This window comes from Caretta caretta, chromosome 11 (assembly GCF_965140235.1).
Source record: "Caretta caretta isolate rCarCar2 chromosome 11, rCarCar1.hap1, whole genome shotgun sequence".
Taxonomy (NCBI): domain Eukaryota; kingdom Metazoa; phylum Chordata; order Testudines; family Cheloniidae; genus Caretta; species Caretta caretta.
This window is the reverse complement of record NC_134216.1, coordinates 60749557-60771711: the sequence shown is the minus strand read 5'-3', so window position 1 is coordinate 60771711 and position 22155 is coordinate 60749557. Positions and strand designations below refer to the sequence as shown.

General features: G+C 40.7%; 1 protein-coding gene across 1 annotated transcript in view; it reads right to left on the bottom strand.

Moving 5' to 3' along the window:
* The window catches only part of FAM117B (family with sequence similarity 117 member B), a 91006-nt gene that overhangs the window by 17822 nt on the left and 51029 nt on the right, over positions 1-22155 (bottom strand). Inside the window, exons 5-7 of the mRNA XM_048870357.2 lie at positions 4800-4943; positions 3746-3971; positions 44-164 (exon numbers count right to left, since the gene is read on the bottom strand). Coding sequence (XP_048726314.2) covers positions 44-164; positions 3746-3971; positions 4800-4943 — 491 coding nt within the window. The remainder of the gene's footprint in view (positions 1-43; positions 165-3745; positions 3972-4799; positions 4944-22155) is intronic.

The following is a 22155-nucleotide window of genomic DNA, read 5'->3' as shown; positions in this document are numbered from 1 at the left end:
AATGATAAATTTTATATTTCTTATGAACTAAAGAACTACTTACAAACTTTCCTCAAAGACTTTGACCTTCTCGCAGCCCTCAGGAGGTTCACGCTTGAACATGTAGCTGTTGTTGGGTTTTGGCGAGGTAGCATATTTGGGCAAGGGAGAGTTGTTCCCATTCTCTATGGCAAAAGAATATCAAATTACTCAAATAGACCAAAATATTTAAATGAACCCACTTATTTTAAAAGAAAGACAAACCGACTTCATTACCAACATTACAAAGTTAAATAAAGTTTCCCATTCCCCATTACCCATGTTCTATGGAGCACTTTTCTCCTTCACCTGGAGGCGGACTCCTTCATATATCACAACTCTCAACCCCCTCCCTCCCACAACTCTTTTCTATTCTTTTCAGACCCCTGCACATGCTCCACAGCATCCCAGGTTTACAATCCCGCAGCTGAATCTTAATCACAACCTCTCCAGCCGAGATGACTGGACAGGTGTCATTTGAGGTCTATCAGCAAAACACCTTAAATCAGGACAGGTTGCTGCTGAATTGCGTTACAACTTTTTAATCCCATTTTTCTTTTTTAAAACTATTTATACCATTTTTTCAATCTTTTTCCTTATAACGAACAAAACAAATTCTAGACTGTCAACATACAGAACAAGTACTATAGATCCAAAACAAGACCAAAATATTTACACAACTTTTGGATTGCCATATGTTAACTGCAATAATCCCAACACACAGATTTTTGTGGCACATATCAAAAACAGGAACAAAAAAATGAAAGAAATAAGATTAAGGAAATTAAAGGCAAAAGGGAAAATGGTGGGGGAAGAGGAGAGAGGACAGGGAGGGAGTATGTGGATTCATGCCTTTCATCCAGTCATCCTTTAGTCAAGCTGTTCTAGGAAATTGTCTCCAACAGACTCAGATTTTCAGGGCTGTGCTGTCTAATCACGTTTCTTATCCGCAGATCTCAAAATGTTTTTCAAGGCTGGATAATTGTTAGCAACCCCGTTTTTTACAGATTGGGAAAATGGGGCTTGCCCAGCATCACATAATGAGTCACTGGCAGAGCCAGCAAGAGAACTCAGGTATTCTGATTGCTCCAATAAAGCATCTACTGTACTACACTGCGTCTCCTACTTCCTGTTCCTGAGTAAGCAAGAGAACATATAATTGGCCGAGTTTTGTGAGAGTGGCTATTTTAACAGGCCTATACTTTCCGAAAGTGACTTGATTTGGGGTGCCTCAATTTTTGGGTGCCCAACATTGGCCACTTTAAAGGAGTCTGATTTTCAGAAAGTGCTAAGCACCCACCCTGTAAGGGGGGGGGGGGGGGAACCAAGATCCCTTACAGATGTTTCAAGTTTGCGGAACGTAAAGTTGACATACCCTAAAATCACTAGTCACTTTTGAAAGTTTAGGTTAATAATACCTGTAAAGAAGGCTTACCATAAATCCAATTTTAGTTAGCGTAATGATTATATAGCACCTAGTTACTAGAATCTCTTGCCAGGTAGTTTACAAATAAAATGGAAGAGAAAAGAAGAATAATTTCCCTCTCTTTTTAAAGGTTTATCTTTTATTATAAGCAGAACTCAGTTCTACTAAATAAAATCTATCATTCATAAGGCCAGTGATAGCAAACCTTTAGCTAGTGATAAGATACTTTAATAAGTACAATATTAAAAATCCAGCAACCTTTGGAAAAAAATAATGAAAATATTCTTGGTAGTAAGCTTTATCATTTTTAATTACTAGTAACATCCTATAAAAACAAGACCTTTGCTTATTAAGAACTCAAGTATGCGGTTTTATGCATCTAGTAAAATCAATGGGAGATTGCACATGTTGGCCTGATATAGCAAGTCTGTCTGATTAGGCCATCACAATTAGTTACCCTAGAGAAACAAACAGTCTTCGAGTGATAACTAAGCAGCAGCAAGAGATGAACTCTTATTAAACAAAAATCCTTTTACTGTTACCATCTAAATGTTCCTAGTAATCAAAAAGAAATTAAATATAGCAAATAGGATGCACAGGATGCTAGGGGGTGCATGTAACAGGTAAGTGTGTTTTTCTACAATTAGGCATTCGCTACTTTCTAATTGGAGGTTTAAACATACAGAATATTCAATAATGCGCAATTCTCTCATTAAAGGTCATGTTTTATATGAAAGGATATGATAAAATGGCTATTAATAGCATGTTCTCCTAGAATTTATTTTAAGGTACAACTAGAACAGAGACAAATTCCCATGTTAAGACATTTTCCTTACAAGTAAAGGAACCCTATGCTTTTATTCTCAGTCTATAAAACACAAACAAAAAGGAATGGGCTACAGATACCCCTATCAGTGAGTTAATTAAGTAAGGTTTTTGTACGCATTCATTTTCAGTCTCAGATAAAGACATAACAAAACATGGTCGCTAAACCTACTACAGAATTTATGAAAATATTTGTCATGATGTTGCCAGAGGAGGAAAAAAAGTAACCCTACATAATGGGTTATCTAATTTCAAAAAGTCGGTAAACTGACAGGTGCCATAGCAAGTTTCATTTATACTACTTCCATCTTGATGTTTATCAGTCACTGGTTTATTAAACTTTTAGAGGAGTTTGGGTAGCGTTTTCCATGGTTGTGCATAGGCAGTCTTTTCTTCACTGTTTATGAACACAAATCACCCCAGCTCTCTGGCAATTTTTTAGAAATCTGTGTGTAGTACATAAGAATGGCTGTACTGGGTCAGACCAATGGTCCATCTAGCCAGTATCCTGTCTCAGACAGTGGCCAGTACCAGAACTTCAGGGATAGTGTACAGAACAGGCAATTTTGGAAATTTAGGGTCACGCCAAGTATGGCATTATATCCCTCACCAACTTGGCTAACAGCCATTGATGAATTTATCTTCCATAAACTTAGCTAGTTCTTTTCTGAACCCAGTTATATTTTGGCCATCACAACATCCCATGACAATGAGTTTCACAGGTTAACTATGCATTATGTGCAATAGCTTTGGGTTCTGATAACAGGAAACCTATAACTAACTAACCACACAATGGGTCTGATCCAAAGTACACTGAAGTCAACAAGAGTCTTTTTATTGACATCAGTGTATGTCTGATCAGCCTTATGCTCCAAATAGCATATAGGCATCACTTACATATGTCCAAAATATATTTGTAAGGAAGTTTACAGGTCTCTTTAAAAAAAAAGAAAAGAAAAAGAAAGAACAAAAACAAAACAACATGCGCGCACCCCTCCCCTCCCAAAAGCCTTCAGTAAGTTACCCTTATGGCTTGTTTGGTAGCAGCTATGGCAACATACACCTCATGGTCTGCAGAGTTGGAGCTCAGAGTCTCAAACAGAAAAGAGAGAAATATTGTATGTATTGTCCTTGCCTTCTCTAAAAACTAGTTAAAGCAGCAGTTTCTGATCAGAATTTCCCCCTCTCAATCACCAAACACTGATAGGTGTACAAGTGCATGGAGGAACTAGAAAAATAAGGTTACCTAGAAGTAAAAGAAAAGCTAATTTTCCATCACTGTACTAGGGAGGTGAAAACTCCTTCTCCCTGTATACATCTTGGGGCAGAACAGTGAATGAGGGAAATCCATCATTTGAATATGGGTGGCTACCTGCTATTAAAAAAAGAATGAGATAAATACTAAGACCAAGTGCTGAATAGTGCAACCCTTAAAATGTAAGAGCAGCGTAACAGCGGAGCCTATTTATGTAGTACCTTTATCTCTGGAGTCAGCAAGGAGGTCATCAGCAGAGCACGGGCTCTCCTCACTGCCCTCATTTGAGATGGTAAGAAATGAGGTGGGGGACACAGACTGGGAACGGCTGCTGTTGTTACTGCCTCTGTCTGCTCCACCGGGTGTTTGGGTATCCATGTTGCGAGTACTGCTACTGCGCTGTGCCAGTGGAGGGGGAGCACGGTGTCCATCTGGAATATCTTGTGGCTGTTATAAAAAACAAAAACAAAAACAAAAATCATACTTTTTCATATGTGTGAGGCTGCCCATCTCATCAGGAAAGGGATTACTTTACAGCTTAAGCAGTTTCTTATACCTGGTCCACTACATAACAGAAGCCTATTCTGAGGAAGATGAATTATTGTACTACACAGACTCCAACAGATGATATGATAGGTCATACTTCAGAAGAGTAGGAAATTCCCTGAAGAACAATACACTTAAAGGAAGCCATGAGGACCGTGTTTTCCAAAAGGCAACAAACAGTCATATGAAAACATAGCTAGGCAATCACTGAAGAGTAACAATTTAAAATAAAACACCAGTGGTTCCTTTTTGGGGTTGGGTGTGTGAAATAGTTACTTCTGAAAGTCACTTATAAAAAAAAAGATAACCATGAATTCTGATGCAAAATAGGCAAGAATTTTCCTGATTGTTTTTTTTTGGGGGGCGGGGGGAGGAGGGAGAGGAACAGAGTAAACGCTATAAACATGACTAAAGCAATTCTCACCAAAATAAGTTTTAGATAATTGTTCTTTTCTGTTGGTTAGTTATGGCATAAATGCATCAGTGTAAACATCCTAAAGGTGAAGAGAACAGCAAAAAGATTTAAAGGAAGTTATTTTCTATTCCTGTGGTGGTGGAAGACAGTTAATCCTTAGGAAATTTTTTATTCTACTTCAGTAGAAGACGACAAGTTAATCGTGCAAATTTACATTACCAAGTTTGTACAGTAAATCATCAATGTGAAAAGAAAAATTCTCTTCAAAATAAGCTTATTTTGAAAACAATTTTTTGGGGGCAGTAGATACTTACAATCAGCTGTTCTTCCTTGCCTCCTGTCTCCTTAATTATTATCTCAATCTCCTGATTCAGCCCCTCTATGCTGTTCCGAAAACGTGATCCTGTTGATTTGGTTATGGGTATAACGGGAACAATTACACTTTTTGGGATTGGAGCCTGGAAAACCAAAGGGAAGATGAGTAAATAAATAAATATTTAGTGTAGATTTAAACTTAAGAAAAAAGCTAAAAAATTTCAAGAATACAGTTTTCTACTGAAATAATTTTTATCAAAACAAACCACAAATTTAGTTGTGCTAAGACTGAGGCCTTTAGATGAAAACAGATGTTCTGAGATCATTTTACAAGTTTACATGCAACAGGAGAAAAACTATTAACTAGACAATTTCTAAACAGCCGCCTAATCTCAAAAATCTTTCCCTGACCCCTACCCAGTCTGCCTCCAGCTCCCATGTCGCTCCGCAACATAGGAAAGCTAACCTTGAATGCTTATTGTTATTAAGTCATAAAGGAAGAAAAACCTTTTGTAATAATAAGAAAAATCCCCATAGCCCATATTAAGAAATATTCCATTTGGAGAAATAAAATTTTCCTCGGAAGATACCTTCCTGCTCTCTACCTGGGATTTCCTGGATTTGTGAGTGCTCTACTTTGGAAACAATGTTATTTTAACAGTTTTTTTTTTAAATGTAGTTAAAAATACTCAATTCCACTCCATTTCACTTACTGTATATTCATAGCCTTGCTGAAATTTTAAGGCCGTTTTGTTTAGCAAAGGAAATTATTTTTTCTCCTTAAAAAGTACCTCCAGAAGGTTACTTTAAATTTGCACTGACTTAATACAACTGGTGAAGAAAAAAATTACATAAATACAGGGCTATGTTTTGTTTCCTCACCACATATTAGATATGAAGACATGGAATGCCCATCTAAAGTACTCTTTTTTCAGACCTCACACAGTCACATTTTACTGGCGAGCCAACAACTATTATTGCACTATTTTTTTTTTTTTTTTTTTTAAAAGGGAGACAGTGCTCCAGTCTCAAAAAGCTTATAATCTTACTTGGACAAATACAACACAACAGTACAAATACAAGAATGCATAGAAATTTTGGAGATCATTGTAGAAATGTTTCACAAAAAATGTACATTTTAAAGGATGGATTTGGAAGAAAGTTTGTACACTACCCACAGTTGGCTGGCAAAAATATCTACAGCATTGCAAAAATGAGACACAGAAGGAAGGTATTATAACATCACTTGTAAATGATTGGGGAGAGTACTAGTAAACAAGTGCCAGAGAAATGAAAATGATCTCACCGCACATTAAGTTGTGGGATCCATTGTTTGGCTTGCTTGGAAAAAGTGTGTTCCCCTTTAAGGGCTAGAGCGCCACAGAGCTACTTTTGACTGCAGCTACAGGTCCTACCTCCCGCAATACATGCCGCTGCAGGAAAAGCCCTCTTTTACCTGGACCAGGTGGAGCAGCACCCATGCTCCCATCCACAGGAGTGGTGACATACCGGGTTTGTTAGGATCTGCTATGGGCATTGCACTAGTCACTCCTTTCCTGGAAGGGGTGTGCGTGTTTGTAAAGGGATCTTACCCTTAGTGCCAGATTGGCCAAGGCGAAGGTTAGGTTGAGGGGGCAGGCTTAGCTGGGCAAACCTGAAACTGGAGTTAGGCTATGATGCTGCAACTCATTATGTAAATGTGGGACGGATGTCCAGTGCAGGTACTCCATAAGGAAGGGATACAGTGATCACATTAAATGGATTGGTAAAGGATTTAAAGGAGGTATTCTTTAAAGGAGTAGAAATGGGGGGAGAGGGTGTTGGGGCTCTCATGACTACCTGCTGTATCAGTCACAAGCCCTCCCCCATAGCCTCCTCTTAATCCTCATTTGATGGGGGGTGGGGGGGAAGGGAAAGGGAGGGAAATGGTGAAGTATCAGCAACACGTTAGCCGGGGACAAAGAGGGATAAAGGAGAGGACTGATGAAAACCTCAGGGTATATATTGAAATTATTATGGAATTACCTGCACTGTACACTTTTATCCGCTGGGTACTCCCAGAAATTTAAGAATAAAATTGTAGCTTAATTAAACCACATCCAGTGTTTCCTATCCTTCTTCCGATATAGCCAGATGACAATACTTTGAGAGTCTCTTAAAGTAATCCTCATTAGGTGGGATTGACAACGTGACCTTAATGTGGGGTCTGAGTATAACATAACTGAGGAAGAGATGACAAATGCATTCCAGAGAACAAAGGCAGCGGGACCTGATGAAGTGACGGCAGACCTTGTGAAAGTTTGGGAGTGAGAAAGGCATAAGATGGACCAGCAGAGTGGTCAAAGCAGTGATCCCCAAACTTCCTATGTCGCACCCCCCCGCCCCACCCGTAATGTAATCTGTCCACACCCAATCCCCCACCCCCTCCAGAGCTGGGGTGAGGAATGGGGCCAAAGCCAGGACTGCACCCAAGAGTGGAAGCTGGGGCCTCTGAGGGGGGTAGGATTGGGGCCAGGACAGAGTGGGGCTGGGTGGTGCTCCCTCCCTGCCCCTGTGGGGGCTGGCCCGGTGCCTGCTGCACCCCCCCACCCCGAAAACATTGCTCTACAACCCCCTTGGTGGGCACGCATCACAGTTTGGGGACCACTGGGTTAAAGCCGTACGGCAAGACAAGAGAATTCATGAAGACTGGTCCCACCAGTCTCTCTTGGTCCCAATAGATAGGAAAGGAAGCATCCAGGAACATGGAAACTATCAGTGCTTACTTAGATTGCACAAATATACACATTATCTGTACTCATTTTGTACAGAAAAAGCATTGAACCATTTCATTAATATGAAATTACCATAATTTCTAACCTTTATTTTCTACACTGAGATCATAATTATCTTAATTTAAAAGAAAGTAAATTATTGTACTTCAAACAGTTAAGAACTGTAAGCATTCAAAGCAGCTATATAGAGTTCAATGGAATCCACCAACATCACAGTTAACTTGGATACAGTTAAATTCCATGTACAGGGCAAAATTCTTAAGTCTTTATAGGCTATTTCCCCCCCCCCCCCCGCCCCACTAAACTATCACTATTCCCCTCACTAAACTATTAATATACAGGAATTTGTTCCAATAAGGACCTCAAGTTTGGCTCACAGCGAAGTAGAATGAAAGTCCCAGTTGTTTAAGCACTGCAACCCAACTTCTAGGGAAATTGTTCCAAGTGTAAGGCAGAGGAGGAAGGGCCAACAATTTAAGAGGAGTGCACTGTATATGTACTTCGTGGAAATGTTTGCTTATGTTTTTTGTTTTGGTCTCTCACCATTGGCAGTAGGGAAAAAATAAATGAGTCACCAGTTGCTTTGGAAATTTTCCACAGTAATTACATGAGCTTTCTTGCAGCCTAACCTAGATCATTTTCCTGGAACTGGCAGCCCATAAGGAATTCCACATGAAGAATGGAGATTCATGCAGTTTTCCAAAAAGTTTCTGAAGCTCTCCTATACTGGGTTAGAAACATTGTAACATTCACACTGCAGTTTTTAAAGTAACTGTAGATGAGGCATGGTACAGCATTCAAGAAGGACCTTTTCTTGCATCAGCAGGAACTTTAGGGACTGTCCTGAGTGGTATCTTCTCTAACAGCATGAAGAGGCTCGGTACTGGTACCCCAACCATAAGCTAGACAGATCAGTGGAATGCTCTGCAAAAGCCTTTGCTCAGGTGCAGCTTTAGTCATAGGCTGATTAGAGAACTGCCTAAACTGAGAGAGAAATATTTCATTACTGTCAATCTCCTGCCTCATCTTGCATTTCAAGGTTTAGTACATTACAAATGCTCGTTTGGTTTGTTTTACATAATTTATCTTCTGGGCTTTTTTAAAAACTCAAGACATTTTCCACCATTTCTATAATGAGACTTTCCAATTACTTTCAGCTTTCTTCTGTTTCTAATTGTTAATTTGAAACAGAGAGTGGTACATACAATCAATCAACCTGCTCCCTTCTGGTATTCATTCTAACTTTTACTGATGGTACTTCTCTGGGATTTGCCTGATGTTCTTCCTAGTAACTGAGTGATCTCTCCCACTGAGCTCTTGCCAGTGAGTGGAAGTGTGACACACTTCCAAGTGTTCAGGCACGTTAGATTTGACTCTCCAGGGTTGGAAAAAAGTCTCTCCACAACACAACTAGCAAGTCTTCTTCCAATTTCAAGGGGTTTAAATTGGTAATTGTTAAAGAACCAAAAAAACCAACAACCCCAAAACCAGTCTCTTCACAGAGCTATGATTAGTTGTGTGCTGATCTCTTGAAGGACAACCCCTAGGCCCAGTGTTCCAGTTACAGCTGATCAAAATACAAGAGAATAACTCATGATTCCCAACCCCCCATCCGCATTTTGGTCAATTTTAAACTGAATTTTTTTTCCTAATCAGCTCGAGTTCTTTTATTATGGAATGAAAAACATGCACTGTGTACTATCTTTCTTACTTCTCCTGGAAAAGAGGCAATCTATTTAATGAAGCACCTGGTCTGCATCAGCTGGTGTGGTGAGTTTAGATGGATTGCACATCATACAAGACACTAGGAGACACCACAAGTTTGGAAATCTTCATCCATGTTATAACAAAACCACTAGCAGCTCCATAGTTTAGGTTGTCATTACTTTTTCAACTGTTTTGCTTCTCCACCTTCCACCTCTGCCCTTCTTGTTTGAAAAAATTTAGACTTCTCCATAAGAGGAAAAACAACTGAAAGCCAGTGCAGGGAATTACTTCTGTTTTTCCCAAACATGTCCAAAATCTTTGACCCCAATATCCTATACCTCCAAGTAAGTGTATATTATGCTTCTCTACATTTATATTCTTTGATGGTCGAAGTAAGTGATCCTTGTAAAGGGGGGTGGGTGTGGGGGGAGGGTGGAATGGGACAGACTGATCCAAGGCAGTAAATCAAGAAAGCAGTTCAGTAAGTAAAAGACAAACAAGTCAGTTGGACCATCAAATTTCCCAAGCATGAATGTGGGGGAACTGGGAGAGAAGATAAAGTAGCGAGGATAGGTCTGAGGCTGGGGAAAAATAAAGATGGGGGGCCAAATCTTTACTGATGTCAATGAGCTTAGCTTGATTTACAGATAGGTAGGGAGTGGACTGTGGAGAGAAAACAGTGTTCACAGGAACAAAATACAGGGGAGGGAAGACATTTGAGCTAAAAACCACAAAATGGTCTGTAAATCTTACCAAAGTGAAAATGTATTGCAACATTAACAGCAGAACCGAAGGACAAAACAACAAATAATGGAAGACGGATCATCAAGCACCTTCACTGCTACCCACTTCATCAGGAGTAAAAATTAATGTTAGAAAAATAAGTTTAAAAATAGCTAGAAATTCAAAGGTTTGCTGAAGTAGTGACCCAAATCAACACTGGACCTAAAAAGCCAATCCCATTCTGTTCTTGCATCACTAAAATAAATGTAACAATTGCCTCACGACTCACCTACTTCCCATCCAACTTTATACTGGAAGTTCCCAAAAGACCTACTGGAGACAGCAAAACTCTGTGCTGCCTACACTGCCACCCAAAGGAATTCCCCATCTACACTGAGAGAACAGGCTTCTTTGGCAGAAGTACTTGATCAGGCAACTTAAAAAATATGTTGCTCATGTCATGTGTGGTGTTTTCTCTTGCAGCACTGTGATGGCCTTCAGGAGACCACACTACTGCATGGTCATAGGTTTTTGGTTTTTTTTTTTTTTAAAAACAATGTCTTTCTGGTGTTAGTAGTCCTCTTTGTCCTCATTGTTGTAAACGGTGATAATCCAAGGCTATTTGGGCACTGAAGTTATGGTGAAAAAGATATAGCACTAATAAAAGCTGTTACCAGGTCAGATGTATTATATATAAAACTTGCTAATTCTGGTGCTCTGGCTCTCTCCCTGGTTAGAATTGGGAGGGCTGCTTCATCAGTGACTTTTCACATTTTCCTGCTGGCTTATGTTTACTTTCCTTGCACACTTTTCCCACCACACATGCACTTCACCCATGTTCTGCTGAAGCCTGAGTGCTGTTAAAAGTCTTTTCCAAGTTTGGTGGTTCTGGGAATGCTGAATTTTTGTTGTTTACATGAACAATGAGCCACAAGCATTTCCTGAGCAGAAGTTTCAACAGACAGTGTGAGAGTTCTCTCTCTCATTATATACACACACACACATATGTGGTAACATTTCCTAGTATCAGAGTAACAGCCGTGTTAGTCTGTATTCGCAAAAAGAAAAGGAGTACTTGTGGCACCTTAGAGACTAACCAATTTATTTGAGCATGAGCTTTCGTGAGCTACAGCTCACTTCATCAGATGCATACCGTGGAAACTGCAGCAGACATTATATACACACAGAGATCATGAAACAATACCTCCTCCCACCCAACTGTCCTGCTGGTAATAGCTTATCTAAAGTGATCATCAAGTTGGGCCATTTCCAGCACAAATCCAGGTTTTCTCACCCTCCACCCCCCCACACACAAACTCACTCTCCTGCTGGTAATAGCCCATCCAAAGTGACAACTCTCCCTACAATGTGCATGATAATCAAGGTGGGCCACGTCCAGCACAAATCCAGGCTCTCACCCCCCCCCTTTTTTCCCCGGGGACACACACACACACAAACTCACTCTCCTGCTGGCAATAGCTCATCCAAACTGACCACTCTCCAAGTTTAAATCCAAGTTTAACCAGAACATCGGGGGGGGGGGGGGAGGGGAGGAAAAAACAAGGGGAAATAGGCTACCTTGCATAATGACTTAGCCACTCCCAGTCTCTATTTAAGCCTAAATTAATAGTATCCATGTAGGTAGGAATAGTGGTCAGTAGGTTTCCGGTATAGGGTGGTGTTTATGTGACCATTGTTTATTAGCACTGTAGTGTCCAGGAAGTGGATCTCTTGTGTGGACTGGACCAGGCTGAGGTTGATGGTGGGATGGAAGTTGTTGAAATCATGGTGGAATTCCTCAAGGGCTTCTTTTCCATGGGTCCAGATGATGATGATGTCATCAATATAGCGCAAGTAGAGTAGGGGCTTTAGGGGACGAGAGCTGAGGAAGCGTTGTTCTAAATCAGCCATAAAAATGTTGGCATACTGTGGGGCCATGCGGGTACCCATAGCAGTGCCGCTGTTCTGAAGGTATACATTGTCCCCAAATGTAAAATAGTTATGGGTAAGGACAAAGTCACAAAGTTCAGCCACCAGGTTAGCCGTGACATTATCGGGGATAGTGTTCTTGACGGCTTGTAGTCCATCTTTGTGTGGAATGTTGGTGTAGAGGGCTTCTACATCCATAGTGGCCAGGATGGTGTTATCAGGAAGATCACCGATGGATTGAAGTTTCCTCAGGAAGTCAGTGGTGTCTCGAAGGTAGCTGGGAGTGCTGGTAGCGTAGGGCCTGAGGAGGGAGTCTACATAGCCAGACAATCCTGCTGTCAAGGTGCCAATGCCTGAGATGATCCACTTCCTGGACACTACAGCGCTAATAAACAATGGTCACATAAACACCACCCTATACCGGAAACCTACTGACCGCTATTCCTACCTACATGCCTCCAGCTTTCACCCTGACTACACCACACGATCCATCGTCTACAGCCAAGCTCTGCGATACAACCGCATTTGCTCCAACCCCTCAGACAGAGACAAACACCTACAAGATCTCTGTCAAGCTTTCTTACAACTACAATACCCACCTGCTGAAGTGAAGAAACAGATTGATAGAGCCAGAAGAGTTCCCAGAAGTCACCTACTACAGGACAGGCCTAACAAAGAAAATAACAGAACGCCACTAGCTGTCACCTTCAGCCCCCAACTAAAACTCCTCCAACACATTATTAAGGATCTACAACCTATCCCAAAGGATGACCCAACACTCTCACAAATCTTGGGAGACAGGCCAGTCCTTGCCTACAGACAGCCCCGCAACCTGAAGCAAATACTCACCAACAACCACATACCACACAACAGAACCACTAACCCAGGAACTTATCCTTGCAACAAAGCCCGTTGTGAACTGTGCCCACATATCTATTCAGGGGACACCATCACAGGGCCTAATATCAGCCACACTATCAGAGGCTCGTTCACCTGCACATCCACCGATGTGATATATGCCATCATGTGCCAGCAATGCCCCTCTGCCATTTACATTGGTCAAACTGGACAGTCTCTACGTAAAAGAATAAATGGACACAAATCAGATGTCAAGAATTATAACATTCATAAACCAGTCGGAGAACACTTCAATCTCTCTGGTCACGCAATCACAGACATGAAGGTTGCTATCTTAAAACAAAAAAACTTCAAATCCAGACTCCAGCGAGAAACTGCTGAATTGGAATTCATTTGCAAATTGGATACTATTAATTTAGGCTTAAATAGAGACTGGGAGTGGCTAAGTCATTATGCAAGGTAGCCTATTTCCCCTTGTTTTTTCCTACCCTCCCCCCCAGACGTTCTGGTTAAACTTGGATTTAAACTTGGAGAGTGGTCAGTTTGGATGAGCTATTGCCAGCAGGAGAGTGAGTTTGTGTGTGTGTGTGTGTGTGTGTCCCCGGGAAAATGGGGGGGGGGGTGTGAGAAAGCCTGGATTTGTGCTGGACGTGGCCCACCTTGATTACCATGCACATTGTAGGGAGAGTGGTCACTTTGGATGAGCTATTACCAGCAGGAGAGTGAGTTTGTGTATGTATGGGGGTGGGGGGGTGAGAAAACCTGGATTTGTGCAGGAAATGGCCCACCTTGATTATCATGCACATTGTAGGGAGAGTGGTCACTTTGGATGAGCTATTACCAGCAGGATAGTGAGTTTGTTTGTGTGGTTTTTGGAGGGGGGGTGAGGGGGTGAGAGAACCTGGATTTGTGCAGGAAATGGCCCACCTTGATTATCATGCACATTGTGAAGAGAGTTGTCACTTTGGATGGGCTATTACCAGCAGGAGAGTGAGTTTGTGTGTGGGGGGGTGGAGGGTGAGAAAACCTGGATTTGTGCTGGAAATGGCCCAACTTGATGATCACTTTAGATAAGCTATTACCAGCAGGACAGTGGGGTGGGAGGAGATATTGTTTCATGATCTCTGTGTGTATATAATGTCTGCTGCAGTTTCCACGGTATGCATCCGATGAAGTGAGCTCTAGCTCACGAAAGCTCATGCTCAAATAAATTGGTTAGTCTCTAAGGTGCCACAAGTACTCCTTTTCTATTTCCTAGTATATTAACTACACTATTACTCTTGCTTTCCGAAAGCATAGCCCTGCCTCAGAGAAACTGTTGTCCTTAAATAATCCAGAAACAAATCTATCTGGTTATGTATATCATCCTACCTTGCCATTGTGTTAAACTGCTTCAGTGAAATATACTTGCCCTGCCAAGCAAATATTGCTACGTAGGCTTTTGGAATGGTCAGCTGTTATACACTGGAACGATACACAGAAGAGAACATTACCACCAATATAACCAGTGAAGATTTCTTAAACTATGGCATGTTAAGGGCCATGGAGCTGAACTGATAAGAAATTGTACTATGATTATTATTTTACACTTCACAGTCCACTGGGACTGGAAACAAATGCCTTGCAGATTGTGCAGCAGATTCCCTCATTCACATTTCCAATGACATCAGTATGTACTGGAGCATGTAGTTTTCTGAATACTTCAGAATAATACATGATAACTTTGGGTTGGAGGAGAAAATGGAATGTCTTCAAAAGTCAGTTCTTTCTAATCTGGCACCACTAACTCTAAAATGTCTCTGTCAACCCTACGATTATTGCATGGTGTCACTACAGGGCAGAGGTTAAGGTTGTTTGGATGCATTGCCAGACCTTAACATGTTCAGATTTTCTTTAAGCATAACCTTAAATCTTCTAGATATATATCATTTGGTTTTAGGATAATTACAATACCTCTTGTGGCATTATTGACATGAACTGTGACTGTATAAATCATTGTTGCAATCAAGGTCCTATAGCTGCACCAAATCTTGTACAAAGGAGGTCAAGTAAGGTGTCTATGAAAAGGTTGTAATTTGCTGGCTATGATTATGCTGTCTGTACATGTGTATCATTTTTGTATTTGAAGTGTTTGATTCCAAGTAGTGAAGCATTTGGTCAGCTTCTTGACATTGGGCACTTACTCAGAATAGTCCTATCAAGAAACACTTAACAATGGACCTTGGGAGACTCCAATCTACAACTGAAGAGCCTTCCTGGGAACATTCAAGGTAGCATGTGAGCAATAGCTACCGCCTGCAAACTGAGTCATGCATGGACATGTGACTTGCCCATGTGACTCCAAACCCCATCTTGCTGCTGTGATTTTCCACATTGTTTCCTTCCACATGGCAGAGGATATAAAAGGCTGTGGAAACTCCTCCATTTGGTCGTCAATCCTGCTTCTGATCTCTGGAGGAACTGTGCTTGAAACTGAAGCTCTAAACAAAGAACTGAACAACCTATCCAAGCCGGGATGTTTGTACTCCAGAGACTTGATGGGATTACTGCTGATTTAAACCAATCAAGCCTGAAACAAGCCTGAACTAAGAACTTTGCAATTGTTGTATGTATTTGATTCCATTTAACCAATTTTAACTGTTATCTGTATTTTTTTCTTTTTATGAATAAACCTTTAGATTCTAAAGGATTGGCAACAGCGTGATTTGTGGGTAAGATCTGACTGGTATATTGACCTGGGTCTGGGGCTTGGTCCTTTGGGATTGGGAGAACCTTTTTTCTTTTACTGGGGTATTGGTTTTCATAACCATTCATCCCCATAAGGAGCAGTGCTAGTGGTGATACTGGGAAACTGGAGTGTCTAAAGGAATTGCTTCTATGACTTCTGGTTAGCCAGTGGGGTAAAATCAAAGTCCTCTCTGTTTGACTGGTTTGGTGTGCCTTAGTAGTAAAGGACCCCCAGGCTTGGGCTGCATCTGCTCTGCTCTAAGCCATTTGTCCTGATTGATACTCTCAGTAGCGTCCCACCAAAGGCCGCTTTGTTACACCCCTGTAATGCATTTTATCTTAAATGAATTACTATGTGATCTCAACCTTCCCTCTGTCTTAATATTGTTTTTGTCTGGGAATGTTGAGTGTCCTATAGATGTACCAGCACTTCTTCATGGGTAGAATATACGAAAAAGGAGTCCTTCCCCTAAAGATCTTACCGTTCTCGAGGGAGTACAACCCATATGATAATTTTTGAGTTTTTATAATTTAATATTTAGGTTAAGTATGTTTAGACAAAGCACTGCTCTTAAATGCAAGTCTCATTATATTTCCTAAAATGACAGCAAAAGCAAACTTTTTCTTGGTAAGGAAATGAAATCTGCTACTTGAAGACTGTAGCTTTGCCCATTATGCTGCAAAGCAATTAAGGAGTTCACAGAGTAGCTGAAGGGAAAGTATTACTATAACCAGATTCTTGGACCAGACTCATTCACCAAGAGTGATAAAATTGCAACAGCCTTCAACACAGCAAATGCAAAAAAAGAAGTCAGTTTCATTAAATGTAATTCTAAAAGTCAAATAATAAAAACTATTTTGAAATTCAAGCTAATATTAAAGTTTTAGACTCACTTATGCCATGATCAGAAGAACTAAAATAGAAGAAAATACCCACTGAAATTAACCATCAAAGGAATGGGGGATAGTGTGGGGATTTAAGAGCGTGGGAACTGCTGTTGCTCTTTTCACACAAAGGAAGAGTTGAAACTAGCAGTAGTTCAGAGCGCTAGGTCTACTCTTTCCTTTCTCACCTTGGAAAAAAAATATGTAGTGGTTCCACTCATCTCCTTCCCTTCCCTTACTGCCACAAAAACATCTAGCTGCTCCAGAACTGCATGATCCCTGCCTTAGAAACCTCTCTGTGGTTCTTTGTGGGAAAGGTGGGAGGGGTACAGAAGCAGCAGCAACTGACACCTGCAAAGATAAGGTGCAGCTTACATTAAGTTACTGGGGGGGGGGGAGACACGACACTACTACCTTTATTACTTTGGGGGGAGGTCTGCATTTATTGGGGCAACATTAATTGTATTTTGGGGTCATTTGTTGAGGGCAGTATTCACTACTTTTTGCAGGGGCAATAGGTTAACATAACTCTACTATACCTACGTTCATATGGCTGTGATGAATATAGTAGATTAACAATTACAAAATAAAGTCACTACTGTTCTGTAGTTTCTTTCAACATGATTTGCACTGAAAGTCAACCCAAATGGTGTACGTCTAATTTCTTTTATAACTGCTAGACAAAAACGTTTAAAGAAAGTTTTATTTAAACGGCACTTCCCTTCTTTCATGAATGAATATATGGATTACATCATATACCTGTGAAAACAAGCTAAAAAGTGAATTTACAGAAATAAATATTAACAAATATCTTCCATATAGATATTCTTAAAGTTACTCAAGGTTTTGATTAGAAGGGTAAGGAGGAAACTGGGAGAGAAATTTCAGCCAACAGGACTCCAAAATAAAGTTGGATGAATTGTCTTCCTTTTATTTTTATGGTTGCTTATAAGGTTAAGCCTCTAGAAAAAATGTTTTCACTTTTCATTATGGTGTATAATATCTTCTATATTTAATTCTATTTCAAAATAAAAATGAACACCACTATTCTGCCAGATTCACATTTCCTGTAATGACTAGTTTCATGATTTTTCTTAAAATGTTTGGATTCTCAGAGTGTAAACAAGGTAAACAGCAAAAGAAATTCAGATGCTGAAAACAAGCAGCAAGAGTATACTTTTTGTACTTCTAAGAGAGAGTATCCATGAATACTAGTCAGAAGCTGTTAGAGAAACCCAACAGCAGAGAGATGTTTCTGATTCAGTCCTAATAATTCCCAAAGGAAACCAAGAACTTACAGATCAAACAGTCACCCACTAAAAGCCTGTAATATTTACAGAAAGGAATTTCTAAGCCAACAACCGAATACTTATTTTTAAAAATTGTGCATGCACTATTAGTGGGATACAAAGTACAAAAAGAAGTTCTTTAAATTATATTCAAGCTCAAAGTTTCCAAAGAGAAAAATAAAAACTCCTGTGAAAAAACTTAGTCTAAAAACAACTATATATTGTGAGTACTTTTTACACTCTCTCTCCTTCACCCACCAAATGAAATTAAGGCCACTTTACTCATTCTAAGGAGGTGACATTCCTATGATCTGTACCCCAGTTGCACTATTCATTATATGTTAAAGTCTCCACAGCAGAGTAATGAAAATGATTTTAGTTTAACTCCAAAGCCTGAGTAAAGACTAGCCTTTGATGTTTCCAATAAATCTGCTGAACTTCAAAACAATTAAAAAAACCCCACAAAATAAACTACAAATGGTCTGAATTTTTTTTTTTTTTTTTTTTTTTTTTTTTTTTTTTACTGTTCACAGTGTTATAACTGGCCACACAGTTTACTTGGAACTATTTGATGGAAGGATAATTCTTGGATGTGTCTTAGTATTGGCCCAAAGTTCTAGGAACTTAGAACGCTAATCTTGTAGAAGTGATATGACAAAGTCACAAACAAAAGCAAAATATGTATTTCCAACATTCAAAAGTTTCAGAAGGTTGCTAGATGGGAATTTCTCAATCTGAATAACTCTCTCTTCAGGATAAAGAGAAATTTTCTACAGGAATTCATTTTGGGTAATGGATTTCACAAATACCAGGTTTCTTTACCTATCCCCCCTTCTGTCTTTTTTAAAATTCTCTCAAGCAAAAGCAAGCGTGAGCTGCTATTATTGTTCATAGCACTTAATCCAGGACCAAGGTAAATGGAAGCAATGTGAAACATACGAAATCTTGGTCAGTTTCCCACCTCTGTTTCTGCTGGGAAAGCAACTACAAGCAAGAGCAGCTGCAATCATGAAGCAAAAAGGTGGAAACATTTTTTCCAATAGTTTTGTTTTAGAGTTCCTGGCACATATATTCGGATACACTGGTACAGGTCCTCCATTCCAGCACATGGAGATGGTACAACTAGAAAAAACGGTTACTTACCTTCTCGTAACTGTTCTTAGAGATGTGTTGTTCACGTCCATTCCAGTCAGGCGTGCACGCGCTGCGCGCACCGTCATAGGAAAGTTTTTCCTTAGCAGCTCCCATTGGGTTGGCTGTGGAGCCCCTTGGAGTGGCACCTTCATGGAGCTCAATATATGACCCTGGCGACCCTACCCTCCTTCAGTTCCTTCTTGCCGGCTACTCTGACACAGGGGAAGGAGGCTGGGAATTGGAATGGACGTGAACACCACATCTTGAAGAACAACAGATACAAGAAGGTGTTGAAAGTGACCATGGTCTTTAGTGATTAGATTGGGATAGAGTGGTAGCATGATTGGGGTGTCCACTGACAGCTCCAGCAGCGTGGTGTACCAATGTTGATGGGGCCATGGGGAAGAGCAGATTCCATTAAAAGTTACTGAAGGCAGAAATCACGCTCCTTCTTGGTCCTTGACCGAAAAGCCCTGCAGATTTTGCACTTCCCCATTTGGTGCACTTCCCCTCATTTAAGAGTCATGGGAGTCACTGAGGGGTATAGGCTTATTGCTAGTACTGCAGGGCTTAAAGCCTTGGGCTCGCGGCATGCCCCAGAGCCCAAGGGGGGGTGGGGCTAGGGATTGGGGAAAGACCCCGTTCCCAACCTACTATCTATTTACCAAACTAACTATGAACTCAAATGACTTAACAGAAGAACACTAAAGGAGCACTTGCTGAGCAAGTGAGCATTGTTCCAACGGTCATCATGGATGGTAAGAAGGAACTGAAGGGGGGGGGGGGTTGGGTCGGCAGGGTCATATATTGAGCCACATGAAGGTGCCACTCCAGGGGGCTCAACAGACTACCTGATTGGAGCTGGTAAGGGGAAACTTTCTGATGACTGTCCACTCAGCATGCGTATACCTGATTGGAATCAAAGTGAACAAGCACTCGAAGAAGAACTGTTGTTTTCTGTGCAAATGCAAATCATTAGCTCACAATCCTCTGCTGATTTTTTCAGATTAAAAATATTAATCAGTCAGCACCCTTAGCAGAACAATGGGTAGGAATCTAGACTAACATACTAAGTCTCTTAGATTAAAAATAAATCAAGATCAGATAATTTAACACCCCAAATGCATGGGATCCTCCAAGTACTACAAAAAAATTATTGGGCATTTAACAGTCACCTTTAACACCCTCCTACAAAGAGAGCTTTATAAAATGTAATGTTTAGAGAAACTATTAAGACACTCAATTGATTTCTTTACAAATATTTAAAAACAGAGTGCTCTGCTCAGAACCCTTAACATATTTGGACACTGATTTACTATTACTGGAGTAGACTTTTGAACAGGCACTTTTTTTTTTCTTCCAGACACCAATTGCTGGGAACATTTCTTTGCAAGAGACAAATCTTAGTAGCTATAAGGCTTCTTGAATCTTGCAGTGATATGAAACTAGTTAAATTCACAGCTTCCACTGCCACCCCCCACCCCAAAAACTAAGGCTCATTTCCACATGGGTCATTTATTGTGATTATTGCAAAGAGCTTTTGTCCTAGTTTAATCAGGACACCAAAACTCTGAAGTGTCCATTGAGATTGGGAAACTATTTTGACAACCAGTTTTAGAGAAAGGGTACAAATCAGCAGTCATCTAGATAATGCTCACCCTTCAATTCCTGAAACGGTTCAAATTCAGTTCTACTGTCAACCTTGGAGAGAACTCAGAGGATAGGTGCTACTCCAAATGGCAGGGCGAAGAAGTGGAGGGGGATGGAAGAAAGCTTAGTGCAATGAAAAGCAAGAAAAAAAATCTCCAAGCTCTACCCATTAAGGGTAAAAACATACAAGCGAGTTAATAGTTTTGAACTAGGATTGTGCTTCTCTTAAAAAAAGGGCACAAAGTCTGAAAAGAATAAGATCAGCAAAAATCTGCAAGGGAAGGAGCCAGAGGCCTATCCCGGATGACTGGCATAACTGGTCCTGTTTACAATTCGTTAGATTAGAAAGGAAATGTGACACCATACCTCATAATCTTCATAGTAACAGGATACGAGAATGGCATAATTATGATGTATTTTATGCAAGACAGATCATATAAGATATCACTGAAAAGGTTATGATTTACTGAATATGATTATCCTACTTATATGCATGTATCATTTTGGTATCTTAAGTTAGGAATATTGTCTATGTATCTATTACATATGTGTTTACACCCGGGGAACGCCCACTAGACAAAAGACTGTCAGTCTAGATGGCTGGCTGGGAAGGGCCAATTCAAGTCAATGGACCATTAGGGAGAACAACAGGTCTTAGAAGAAGCTAATCTTCCACTGGGGAGCCTTCCTGTGGAGGCTACAAACAGCCTCCAAGTCATGGCTGCTATGACACTACCGGGGTGTGTGACCAGATCACCTGGTACTGCACTCCATGATGGAATACCGTGTTTTTCCACTGAAAGGCATCAGAACCAAGCTTGGAAACAAAGGGTTCCCACCATATCAAAAGCTATTTAAGGCAGGGGAGTGACCTCATCGTGGTTCTTCACTGACTCTGTGCCCAAAGGAGACTCTTGAAAACACCTGAGGAACAAAGACTGAACTGGGGGGAACTCAGGCTAGAGGGATTTCTAGGGTGTGAAAGGAACACCTGGAGTTTTAAGCTGAAGCAAAGGCAGCTGGCCCCTTAAAAATCTCTGCCGCCATCTTAAATCCTCATTTAGGGTGAGAATTTCCTACTTATATTCAATCTATTTAGTATATTAAGCTCAGATTGCGTTTTTATTTATTTGCTAGGTAACCTGCTTTGATCTGTTTGCTACCCCTTATAATCACTTAAAATCTAACTTTGGTAGTTAATAAATTTGCTTTTGCTTCATCACAAACCAGTTCGTGGGAGTTATAACTTGGGGCAAAAAGCTGTTGTATATTCTCTCTCCACATTGAGGGAGAGGGTGAATTCCATGCGCTTACACTGTACAGATCTCTGTGCAGCACAAGACCATATAATTTTGGGTTTACACTCCAGAGGGGGAAATGCTCTTGAACACCTGGACAGTTCCTTAGCTGTAGCCTCCCCATGCAGAGCTGATCACAGCAGCCTGTAAGTACTGCAGCTGAGTGTGTCCCTACCTGTGCGTATGCTGGTGAAAGAGCAAGTTTGGAGAGCTTGGCAACTTATTACAGCAGCACAGTGTGAGGGGAAGCCCAGGCTGGTGGGTCATGGGGGCTCAATGGTACCCTGGTTCCAGATGGCATCCTGGGGGAAACCCGCCAGAGGAAACTCTCTGTTAGGAACAATTAACATGACCATGAAGGAGAACTTCTTTGTCATATTC